The 13,605-nt window shown below is 32.5% G+C and overlaps 1 protein-coding gene across 6 annotated transcripts in view; it reads left to right on the plus strand.

Moving 5' to 3' along the window:
- Positions 1-13,605, plus strand: part of ZAP3 (protein) — a 207,186-nt gene that overhangs the window by 137,129 nt on the left and 56,452 nt on the right. For 5 of the 6 annotated variants that reach the window (XM_035355227.2, XM_035355223.2, XM_035355224.2 and 2 more), the window contains one exon: positions 10,142-10,297. The exons of the other annotated variant lie outside the window; for it this stretch is intronic. In XM_035355227.2, coding sequence (XP_035211118.2) covers positions 10,142-10,297 — 156 coding nt within the window. The remainder of the gene's footprint in view (positions 1-10,141; positions 10,298-13,605) is intronic. 6 annotated transcript variants of the gene reach the window in all.

Below are 13,605 nucleotides of genomic sequence, written 5' to 3' on the forward strand. Positions count from 1 at the left end.
ATTTACAATATTGTAAAAATACAAATATCTTGAAAAAAGTGACAGCAGTTTGCATTTCAGTAAGTGCATATAAAGTAACTAAAGTGCATATAAAGTAAAGCATAAATTACAGTGTTTTGTAAGGCGAAACTTTATGTGAATATTTTCTTGATCTAATATTAAAGCAGCGAATCCTGAAAGTTTTTCATTTCTTTATTTTAGTTTTATGTATAGGAATGTAGTTGCTAATTTTACTTTTAATAGTTTTCCTTTTGAGTATGTGTACTACCTCCCCCCCCCAAGTTAATTTAAATGCAGATAAAACATTTTAAAAAAAAAAGAGAGAGCTTTTTTAGATAAAACTTTGAAATTACTGGGAATAAAGCAATGCAAAATTATTAATGCTTTCATTTATAAGGATATGATGTTGAAAAAATTTAGTGTAAATAGGAAACTAAAAATGTACAAATCTAACTATATCTGGTACAAATCTCTCTATTTTGGAGATTTTATGAAATTAATAAATTCTACTAAATTTTATCAGAAGATTCACCATTGGTGATAAAAACTTCTCTATTTAATAATTTCTTTGATTATCTGTAGAGTATTAGCAGTTATTTTTTTCCTTACGTATTTCTGGATGAGTAGATTTCATATATATTTTTTAAAAAATTCTTAGCATTCAGGATTGGACAATTTTCCTTGCAAGTATTAAGAGGGATGTTATTGCTTTTGAAAGAATGTTCTGGTATTTAAATGTTTGTTTCTTGTAATATTAATGAAAATTTCGAAATCAGATCACAAAAACATTTAAATTTGGTCTGTGCGATGACATGGTGCATTGTCGTCCATGAAAAGGAACTGCGGACCCATAGCGCCTCTAAAAAGACGTACATATGGAAGAAGAATCTCGTTACAATAACGGGTCCCGTTGACTGAACCTGCGTCGAAGATGTGAAGGTCTGTACGACTACCAAGCATGATGCCTCCCCAAACGAGAACACCGCCACCTCCATACCTGTCCCTTTCAATGATGTTCGAGGGATGATTGCGGCTTCCCCGCTCTCTCCAGATGATTATGCGATGTGAATCGCTACTCAGACTGAATCTGCTCTCATCTGTAAAGAGTACTCATCCCCATTCATTGTCTCTCCAATTCCGGTGTTCCCGGCACCACAGAGAACGCCTTCTCCGATGGGCAGGCACTAGAGGTACACACCCTACAGGGCGTCGTGCAAACAGACCACCACCGTGCAGTCTTCTGGCCACGGCAAAACTCGATATCAGTCGTCCAGTCGCCTGTGTCGTGTGTCTAGCGATTTCTCCCGCTGTCTGCCGCCTGTTTCTTCTGGCCTATAAGGCAGTATACCTGTCATCTGCGGGTGTGGTTCCTCGTGGACGACCACTACTAACCCCCCAGATATCTGTTCCTGTAGTTTGAAATTGTCTCAAAGTTGTGAAACGATGCTGCGAGCAATTCCGAACTTTGCAGCCACACTTGTCACACTGTGGCCTTCCTCCAACTTCCCAATGATTCGACCTTGGGTAAAAGCATCCAGATGTCGTCTAACAGATTGATTATTCACATTTCTCGCTGAGGCAGCAACTCGGTGTGATTTTAACTGCTATACGGCGTGCAATCTCTTTGCCAGAAATACTGATTTTACACCGACAACATGCTTTATACTACTCAGACACTCCCCCATTACGTCTACCTGCATATCTGCGCATGTGCTACCGTACATCACCTTACTTAATCTCCTGATTGGTCTTTCTGTCCGCTCTGCCTCTTCGTTCAGCTGATATGCTAATTTTTCGACTTTGTCCTTAATTTTTGCACACCAGTGTACATCCCAACTACTCAGCGAGAACATAAAAAAAAATCATAGATCCTATATATAGCTCCGAAAAATATTAATATACTTGAATTAGAAGTAGTATGAGTGCATACTAAATTTAAGCTACAACAGACACAAAAGAATCTATTTGGGATGATCCTTTCTTTGTCAAATAATTGCTTCCACACCTTTGTAAGTCCAACCATACTGTCCCCATAATCCTATATTTTGAGCTTGAATTAATTTTTGCTGTTGGTGCTAAGAGGGCAGTAGTTGTACTAGTACAGCATAGCCAGTGGCATAAATAAGGTTATGCAAAGAATGCCGCTGCATAGGGACCTTTGAATGTCCCGCTGAACTACATTCACATGGTTAAACTTATAAGAAAATGAATTCTTTTGTAAGTACTATGGCCAAGGTCAAGGTGACCTCATAAAAGTTGAATGAATGAAGTGTTACATACATCAAAATGTCGTGTATCATATTTCAATGGAAATATCCATTTTGACCGTTCCCTAATGCATTTAGACAGGGGGTTTTTCATTACCTGTATAGGTATGGACAGAATAAAGGGCTCTTCCTTCTAAAAAGGATTATAAAATGGGTTTAAAATGGATTCAAAAGGGACTTTTTTTGTGACATGTGTACGTTCGCTTATATGTACATACTTATGTACGGTCCTTAAAAGTCCTTAAGTTTTTTAGAATCGATTTTTGGCCCTTAAAAGTCCTTAATTTTGGCCAAAATCGGCAGAAGGTCCTTAATTTTAATTATCTGAAATTTCTGTTTGTTTTTACGACTGCCATTTTGGGTGTGAATTAGCATTTTGCAGGAATATTTTTGGCGATGGCTATTTTTTGAATGGGTTCACGAGTTATAATTTGTTCCTATTTGTAATATAAATAATTGTGGGATACTCGAGTTTCTGAGCAAGAAGTGAAACATAAGCATTTCAAAATTATTTCATTTTTTGTAATAAAGAGCTCTCAAATAACTTCCCACTTTTGGGAATGTGAATTCTTTTATTAAACGTTTCTAAACTTGGCGATTATCAACATTTTGGCGATTTTAAGATCGGTTTCTATAGAAAATTTTTAATTCCGAGATCTGGGAATTTTTTAGAACATTCTAACATTGATAAATTTTGTTAAAATAATGGTAATATATTAGAATTATGTTTAAGAAATAACATTAGAATAAAGCATTTTTATTTTTCACTGTCATATTATAAAGTTCCATTTTGGCCACATATACAATTTTTTGAATCTGAAAAATAAGCAAGCAATAATGCTATAAAACACGAAGTTTACGAAACAGTTTTTAGCAGAAGCAAAATAGCTATGTAATTAATTAAAAATGTTTTTTTAAATTTTTTCATGGTAAGAATTTTTCCCATTTCTTAGAATGATCAGAATATGCATCAGTTTTCTCTATAAAATTAATTTCACTCTTGTTTCCTCCAATTTTTTTCTGAAAACATTTCTGGATTTTTGCTGTTACAGAATTGGTAGGGGTAATTTTTCTTTAGGATTTTAGGCATTGAAGCTTGGAAAGTTTAGAAAGATTTCAAGGCAAATTTATAGACCCACGATTCTAAAAGATTCCAGAAAAATGTGATAAAATGAAAAATGTCTCCGTGGTAGTAACACACAGTTTCTTACATTTTGGAGAACATCTGGAAGAACTATGAAAACATAATAGTTGAATGTTTTACTTCTGATCCTAAAATCGCTTTCTTAACATTTTTATCTTCCTTTTATTTTCTCTACTTTTCACTAGATACAAGCATGGAAAATATCAAAAGTACTTCTAATCTGATCATATGAACAGACAATATAGAAAGGAATTTTTATATTAATAAAGAAATTGAAAACTGACAATTCAAAAGATTCATCTAATATGTCTTAATGCTTCATACACAGAGGTGGCGCTAGGCATTTTTGCCACCTGATGCAGCCTCTGTGGATCCTAAATTCTGAAGCGTGGTGCCTTTCTAAATTCTGCTTTCAATGCCTACTTTAAATTCTAAAAGTTTCCCCATTTCTAGATTTTTTTTGCTTGGTGCGTCCCTATATTCTAAAAAAATATGCCAAATTCTTTCACACCATTTCTGTGACCAGACCTCAGTATTTCGTATTTTTTCTGAATGTTCATATTACTAAAGAAATAAAATTAGCAGCTTTTTCCATACATTCTAAATGCATTTAGTCTTTTAGAATAACAAAAGTCTTTAATTAAATCTCGAAAAATTTAAAGTGAAAAGGAAACGTATTGAAAAAAGAAACTAAATATGTAAAGAGAAAGAAAATTATTCTTCAAATATATGTACAGTTATTATTATGTAAATTACCCAATTGTTTACAGTTTCAGCCTTTACTATAATTTCCCATTTCTATTTTCTCATCAGAATGCAAATCACTTAGATAGTTTTTAAACCGAGTTTTTTGGACTGTGAGACGAGTGTTTCTGAACTCCACTTGCTCCCTGCATTAGTTCCTGTCAGCTCTGATGATTTGTAATTATTAGTCTTTCCATTACTGCTGCTGACATTTGAGTTTATTATGACAATAGAGCTACTAAGCCAGATTAAATTGAAATTAAATTGTATAGTTTTTGACCACTAGTCCATATTTTTAGTTTGAATTTCACTCTTCTTGTTTAATTATATCACCATAAACTGTATTTTATTTTATTAGCGTAAGAACATGCCTATATGTTCCAAGTTCTTTTTGAATAAGAAGTTTATTTAAACCTTTATTTAAATTTATTATCTGATTTATAGTTACTTTGAGACATAGTGATAATTTGTTTCACGTCTGTCGGGGGAGGGGGGAGGACTATTTAACTTTTACCAGATCCGTCATAGGGAGTACATTGTGGAGACGTTGGCAGTTAGGAGATAAGACACACAGAAACTAATGAAAACTTTGTTTTGCATATTGAAACAAATTTCTAATTTTTAGAAAATATGCTTAAGGAGAAGGAAATCGATATAAATTAGCCAAAATGTCTGGGCAGGCCTTCAATTTAAAAAGACACATAATTATTTTGTTGAGTTTTATGTTTTGTAGTTTTAATGTGTAATTATCCTAATATTGTTAAAAAATCAATGTCATAAATTGCATGTATTTTAAACTGTGAAATTTTATAAGATTGTGATATTAATAGGGCTTTTTAATAAATATTATTAAAAAATAAATTTAATTTAATAGTGGCCATGTAAATCCATAATGACTAAGGTTATCTAATAACTAATTTAATTATAACTAAATGCATTCCCTTAAAAATTATCTGTCAATATTAAAGCAAGACATTGCCTTTCGTTAACACGTTGAGTCCGGCTAACATGTTGAGCCGACACATTGAGCCATAATTTATTATATGGGCCCAAGAAATATTTTTGCATAAGGGCCCAAGAGTTCTAGTTACGCCACTGATCATAGCAGATAGCAATATGAGTATTTAACGGTAGAAACATTAGGCTTTGACATCTTTGTGTGACTTTTGAGTGGAGTGAAAAGAACATACATATTTATTGCCTCGAACATGTTGGGTTTGTACCTACAAAACAGCATTTGTGAGAAATATTACTCTTTTTCTTTCATCTCAAGAAATCTGCTGTGGAAAGTCATAATTTACTAATCTAAGTGTATGGAGAACATGCTATGTCAGAAACAAGCATGTATGGAGAACTTGTTTCTGACATAGCATGCAGAGATTGGTTTTGATGATTCTAAGACAATGATTTTGAGGTGAGTGACAAAATGCATCCTCGTCAGCCAAATTGGACCGAGGAATTACAAAATGCTAAACCAGTTATGAAGTGATGCTTCAAAGACAAAAATGGAAGTCATTTTTGGTATCATGCAGTAACTGACAATGAAAACACTGCTATAAGATATAAGAACAAAGCCTTTAATTTATTGATGGCTAATATACAATATTCACACGTTCATTTCTGTCTAAAAAAACTGTTTGCCGTAATTTGTTCTATAATGAAAAATATCTGATACTTTATTACTAGTTGTGGTTTGGTTATATAAAGTTTGCAGTAATTTGCTACCGTAACTAATTAACACTATAGCGACACTTAATTTATCCTAATATACTGGTCATAACACTGATGCAAACTGAGCATGATTTTCATGCTAAAACCATTTGACTTTCATAAAAGTATCCTAACATGTTTCTGTTGGTGGTTATATGCAATGAATTTTAAAGCATTTTAGTTTTCCTTTTCTCCTTCTTAAATATAAATTAGAAAATAATCTCATTTGATGTGTTAAGTTAAACTTTAATTATAAGATATATTCCTAATAATGAAAAATATTCTTAATAAAGAGGCCAAGTTAATTGTTAATAATTGCAATGGTTGTTTATGAAATAACTTTTAATATTCAAATTGAATCATGGATTTTTTTCATTGTCAGGATATGTGTATTTTAGCAGTAATGTCATCATCTATAAATAGTATTGATAAGTTGTTTACCATCTCTTCCTCCTTTATAAATATTAATAAATAAATAAATGATTTACAACATTTTATTCAGCTTAAAATCAGCTTTTATTCTTTTCTCTTATTCCACTTTTTTTGGTTGTTGCTGTTATTAAATATTTATCTTATATTTATCATTGTATCCACACAATGGCTTAAAGCCAGAAGTGTGAAACTGTTAAAAATATTAATAAGAATTTGAAGTGCAAATGCTTTTACATATAATAAATCTCTTTTCAGTAGCGATATCTATTGTTTTGCAGAAGTTGAGTATTTCTGTGAAGCTTTTTGTGAGCAAAGAAATAAAGCAAAGAAACAGCTAGCATTCCAGAAAAAATATAAAAGCATACTGAACAACTCCAAAACTTAATATTTGATTCTTTCTTTTAATGTTATATGTTCAAAGCAGAAATAACACATGTACAGAGTATTTTACTTCTAAAATTTGAATAATGATTGTATTTTGGAAAGTCGGTGAGGGAGTGCAGGAAGATTTTGATGTCCCCTCATATATTTGTGGCAATTTTTTCTTCTTTCCATCTTTGTCTGGCTTTAGCTATGTCATACATTCCATGGTAAAACTGGCAATAGAAAATTTACCTCTTTTCCTTGATGCCCTAAGCATGTGCTTTTATTGCTTAATGGTGAATCCAGCCCTGAATGAGTGTAGAAGGCTTAGAGATGGTGCCAGTTATGATGATGAATTAAGCTCAGTTAGTTGTTTGAAACTTATTAGTGAGAGATATAAACCGAAGGGTATAAAAGAGAGAAAATAGACCAGAAATAATTTCTTAATAAGGTATTGCCATTTGTACTCTTCAGATTACTGTCTCTAGTTTATGTCGAGGCATATATATGTGTGTTCGTGCGAGAACACAAAACAAACACTGAACAATATTTTTCTTTTTTCTTTTTGGTAAATTTGACAACTGTCTTCAGATTTCTTTCACTAACCTAAAAAATGCACTCATTTAGGGTTTTCTTTAAACTGAACCCTTAAAGCTATAGAGACATTAGATATTTTTTTGGAAGCAGGCAAGATGAAAAATTAGCAACCGCCTTTGCAGGGAATCGAACCACGGACCTCTGGAATACCGACCCAGCATGCAGAACCACTGCACCATGAAGCCATGCTAGGGAGGCGGGAGAAATACCTTATATACTCCCCCTTTTAAAGGGCGACTGAGGTTTTTAGGGGACCCAATCGCCAAATCCTGTGTGAGGAGAATCATCATGCAACACCCTTTTAGTTCAAGCACCACTGTAGAGACATAAGGTTTAGGTTTTTTTTGGGGGGGGGAGCAGGTAAGATGAAAAATTCGCCTTCGCCGTGAATCGAACTGTGGACCTCTGGATACCGGCCCAGTGTGCAGAACCACTAAACCACGAAGGCACATTAGGAAAGCGGGAGAAAAACTTTATAAATCAATGATATCAGTACTATATTTAACTTAACCTTCATCTGTAAACAATATAATTCTTTAATAAAGATGATGTGAATATTCATTTCAATTTCATACTTAAGAAAAGTAACATATATGAGCATGGGGATTAAAATAATGATTCTAAATAATATAGGAGCTTTAAGATGCATTATTAAGGTTATTAGTTTTATTTCCAACATTTATGACCTTTTCATAAGGTGGTTGTAATAATTTACATGTAAATGAACATTACAAATTACCCATTTGTAGGAGTAGATGTACTTTAATTGAATGCATCTTGTATAGCATAGTAGCCAAACTAGCACTAATTCTCGTCTTCTGGGTGAGTTATAAATACAACCTTATAATTGATTACATCATGGGATGAGAGTAATTATGGCTTAGAATAGTGCCACTGGAAAGACAGTTCTACAAGTTGAAGGAAAATACACATTAATACTAACCAGACTCAGTTTATTGCTTTCAAAGCTTTCATTTCATACTAATGTTGCTACAGTACTACTACAATTCCTTTTATGAAATTTTCTTTTCTGAATGCTTTCCATTGTAAATAGTCATCATCTCTACATTATCACAATTACTGGCAACAGTACTGCATTAGAATCTTGTCTGTGCTGCTCTGGTGGTATAGTGGTTAGGGGAGCCAATTGGGATACCAATGGGCCTGGGTTCGAATCGCAGAGAAGGCATGGTTGTAACTGTCTGTCCCTTCGTAGCAGGCAAAGGTAGTCCACCTGGTAGCTACCTCCTTAATAAAGTGACTACCACTTCTGGCCTAAGTAGTGGCCAAGCTGAAGTCAGTTGAGTGCCTGCCATTGGAGGGGGGAAATCTTGTCTGTGCAATTTCATGACCTCTGTTATGGGGAATGTACAGTTGCAGCACTACCTGTTGAAACGGAAATTCATGAAAATAAAAAATTTATTTTGTAAAAATTAATAAAATGCTAATATGTTAGGCATAAAAGTATTTTAGATATGCAAATGAGGACTGTCTTTCAAAAAATTATTTTTTTATTAGGCATATGAATATTTCTGATATGTGTATTTTTAATGTATGAATTTGGATTGTATGAAAATGTATTCAAAGTTTTGCAATTTTCAGTAGAGAAAGTTGAAATATTATAAGTTTGTATATTAAAATTGTTTAATTGCATAGAAGTTTTAAGAGCGAAGAAAAGTGTTTACAAATGTGTTGAGCTTTGAATAGCAAGAACCTTTCTAAATAGTGACATATATCTTAGCTGGAATATTTACAAAATTTAGTGGGTTTATATCAGTATCATATTTAATACTTTCATTATGTTTATGATTTATTATGCTATTATTTCCCCCTAAAATACGCCTGAAATGGCATATATAAATGTATGAAAGGAATATCTCAGCATTAATGGCATATTAAAAAGGGCGCATTACATGAAATGTTTTTATCAAGAAGTAATTTAATCATTGAATTAGTCATTTTTCCTGTATCTCTGTTCCATAAAATTTTCCTCTTTTGAGATTTTTTTCCCCTTCATAAATTATTCCCAATATGCTATCTATGTCAGAATTAAATTTTTATCAGAAATATATTTGTTAACCATTAATTATTAAATTTACTATAATTGATAGTACAGTATGAATATTCAGTTTTATTATTATTTTCTTTAAAGTTCCTAATCTAATAGAATCTAAATTTTTCAAATTTTCCATCATTTTGCCTTTTCTCTGCATGATTTTTTGTTCTTTTCATTATTTAATTACTTTTTAAACTTTTTCCTTTCTTCAAGATTCATTCTTTTCATTATTTCAATATTTTTCCTCTTTGTTTATCGAATGTTCAAATAAAAGGTTCATTAATAAAAACATGAAGTTTTTCCAAACTTATAAATTACATTCACAGACTTAAGAGCTGCTAAAAAAGTCATTTCCTGCAATATTTAGCCCTTTTATAAAATTTCAAGATGCATTTGCCTTTAAAATGCACAAAATTTTAAGGAGACCTGAAGATTCAGTCTTTTATCTATGCTTAGAATATATATAATTGGCTTAATTTAAAAACATGATGATATGTGATTTTGCAGGAAAATGGGCATTTTATAAGCTTCTTTATCTTTATTGTTATGTAAAGGAACTTATGAACTGGATATTGATGGATAGTGTTGCCTTTTTTTATTCGTATTGTGGTCCATTTCCCCCACACTTAAACCTGATGTTAGTGGGTCATTCTATTCTGAGTCTCTAAGAATTGATAACTTGAATATTTCTGTGATTTTTTAAAAATGATTACAATTCGAGATATGTTTAGTTACTTGGCATGATATTGCAGCTGTCGTAAAAATTCAGTGTGAACACATGTGTTCGAAAACTGGGTAAATGTGACGATATGTTATTTTATTCTGTAGATAATTTTAGTTCGGATTTAAATCTGGCACCACGTGCACCTATTATCTTTTCTCAAGTCAGTGTTGAATCAGTTGATTATGGACATGGTATGAAACCCATGACTACATCTACAGTTCCAGCAAAGAAGGAATCTGAGGCTGCATCTCCTGGCAAAGGTATGAATTTTCTTAATGCTTTCGATGCATTCATATAATTAAGAATAGAATAATGAGAAGGATGCATATTGTATCTTATTTTTATATCGGAATCCGAATTTAAAAGTTGATGGTTTTAATTTCCCCCAAGCTTGATTTAGTTACATACTAGTTTTTGTTAGTAATGTGTTCCATATGTGTTTAGTTGAAACATTAAGCTTTGACCTTGCAGTTTGACTGGTGGTTTAAAGTAGGGTTGTAATTTTCTGATCTTGACAGATCAAGTGCATCTTTTTATATTGTGATTTTTTTTATGAAATTGTTAATGTGTTTCATATTTAATATGAGATCACAAACTTTTCATTGACTGCAAAATTTTTAGTTTTGCTTTATGAGATGCTTTTTTTTTTTTTTTTTTTCATTTTCTTTGTTAAGGTTATCTGTATATTCTTTTTTTGCATGATTCTTTAGCTTGCTAATTTTCTTATTCTTCTATGAGATTGTTTTATTTCTTCGTGGGATATGTATTTTTATTTGTAATTTAATAGCATGTTTTTAAATGTTGAAATGTTAAAAGAACGGATACTTTTTTTATAAGACGAGGATTGTGTTTTTTTACTGGAAATTTTAAAAATTTTTATAGAAATAATTAATTCCTAACATTCTTATTGATAATATCTTTAAAAATGATGAATGTTATTAGTATTGGGAGGGCTTAATGCTGAAGTTGAATATTCTTATATATATGTACAAAAAAAGTTGGTTAGCTTTGCTTATATATATATATATATATATATATATATATATATAAGCAAAGCTAACCAACTTTTTATATATATATATATATATATATATATATGAGATTTTTAAAAAATGGTTTAACTTTCCTCTTTCATTGAATTTCTTTCTTTCTAAACATGTTCTTTCTTTATTCCGTATAACCTTTCTGAATATGTATTAGGCAGGAGTATTTTTTATTATTCTTTGTCACATCTGATCATTTTTATTAGTCGTGATTTCAGTTAAAATTCTCTTGTTTTTAGTTGAAAATTTACTCTGATTTTAGTTGGCCAAAAAAAATTCTAAATTTCCAGAGTTCAGCAGATTTTTGCTTTCTTAATCAGTTATTAAACAACTGAAAAGTTAACAAATTATTTCAGTAAGATTTATTTGGAGGATTTATAATAATTTGTGTTATCTTAAGTTTCTGCGATAAGATGTTTTTATTTACCGTGGAAATACTGACTGAAGAAAATATGAATATAGTAAATATTTATATCAAATATGGAGTAATTCCATGGAAAATTGAAAAGTTGAAGTTGAAGTTTGAAATTTTTACTGATGGAAATTTCTCTTCTTGTAAAATTTTTCATTTTTATATTCTGAGTATAAATCTTTTAATTTATGAATGATTACTATATTTCTTATACATAATATAGAATGTTGTTTGCATGCAGTGAATGTTTTGTTTTATATTCTTTATTTTAAATTATTTGTGAGCCATTCAGCATTGCACAATGGGTTTTTGTACCTAAATTATTTTCCAAATCCCCTTATATTGTTCATTAGATGTGGTTGTGAAAAGTATGTATGTGTGATAGAGTTTAAATATTATTTAAGATCATCAATCCTAATTTATTATGTAGTTCAAATGCCATCATATCAGAATATCATTTTGATTGTACTTGAGAATATGTGCTTGTATATATGTTAAACTTGAAAATATTAAGCATTCTGCATTTAGCATAGTAAAGCATAGTGGATATTTTATGGTTTGGAAATTTTGGTTTGTGTAAGTCATAAAAATTTATATTTTATATTTACTGAACCACCCACTGATCCTCCAAGCTAAAATTAGTAGTAAACTAATTAGTTGTTTTGTACTTGTCCAGTGAACTAGTTATTAAAACTATATTGTAATATTCATTCAGGCAATTTGTTACTTACTTATTAGATAATTATTGCTTATTCAGTAAAACAATCTGTAAGTTATTTTATTTCCCATTACTGTTTTTATACAAATCTATGCCTTATTTTGTGGAATTTTGTAATTGGAAGTATCTGTCTAGGACCAGTGAAGAAAGTAAATTCTGTAGCAACCCCTTTTGAATATACATATTCATATACAAGGTGTTTCATAAATCATAGGACAAACTTGAAGTGTACTTAAACATGCATTTTTTTTATAAGAATGCAGGGTCTAAAGTGACGGGTTAAGGCAGGAACGCAAAAAAAAGGACACGAGAGGAAAATGTATTTATACACAAAACCAATGCAAAGTGTTTCTTTGTGGCAATACAGTATTCACAATAAATGTTCAAAATTGTGACCACCAGCAGTAATACATGCTTGGTAACGTCGCAGAAGGGAATGACGAACATTTTGAAAAACGACAGGCATTTCGGCCATGTTTGCAGTCGCAATGGATAGTCATGCAACGAGGTCCTCCAGTGAGTTAACAGGAGTCTCGTAAATGATGCTCTTCAAATGGCCCCATAAAAAAAAAATCCAAGCTGGATAAATCTGGCGTATGGGGTGGCCATTGAACGGGTCCACCACGGCTAAACCATCAGCCCGGAAATGTCCCATCTAAGTAATTGCGGATCCGCACGTGGTTATGGGCTGCTGCACTATCATGCTGGAACCACGTGCGATCTCGAATGACAGCCGGAACATCCTGCAGCAATTCTGGTAGCACCTCTTGCAGGACAATATGATAACATAAGCCATTTGTACGTGCAGGTAAGAGGTATGGCCCTATGAGGTAGTCGTTAACAATACACGTCCACACATTCACGGAGAAGCGGGTTTGGAATGCATATGGACATGTGCCGTGTGGATTATGAGTTGCCCACATGTGCCGTGTGGATTATGAGTTGCCCACATGTGCATGTTGTGGCTATTGAAGATACCGTTCTGTGACAAAGTTGCCTCGTCCGTGAATAGCACATCCAATGGGAAATCCGCCTGCGCCGCACACTGCTGCAAGAACCAATGACAGAAATGAACTCGGAGAGGGTAATCTATCTCTTGCAAGGCTTGGACTCTCTTCAAGTGGTATGGGTGCAAATCATTTTCATGCAATACTCTCCAAATGGTAGAATGACTCAGCTGCAGACGACGTGCAATAGCTCTTGTACTTGTCTGAGGTGATTCATGCGATTCTTCAATGTGAGGTTGTCGGGCAATTCTTCTTCCACTCCTAGTGTCAGAGGTGGCTTCAAATGACCCGTTTTCACACAGAGACCGATGCAACCTTTCGATCATCATTGTGTGCTTCAGCATATGTCTGTTCGGAAACCGTTCCTGGTACGACCGTAGCACTGCTC

Source organism: Stegodyphus dumicola, chromosome 12 (assembly GCF_044657685.1).
Source record: "Stegodyphus dumicola isolate Sdum_Otavi_A_Nest chromosome 12, ASM4465768v1".
Taxonomy (NCBI): domain Eukaryota; kingdom Metazoa; phylum Arthropoda; class Arachnida; order Araneae; family Eresidae; genus Stegodyphus; species Stegodyphus dumicola.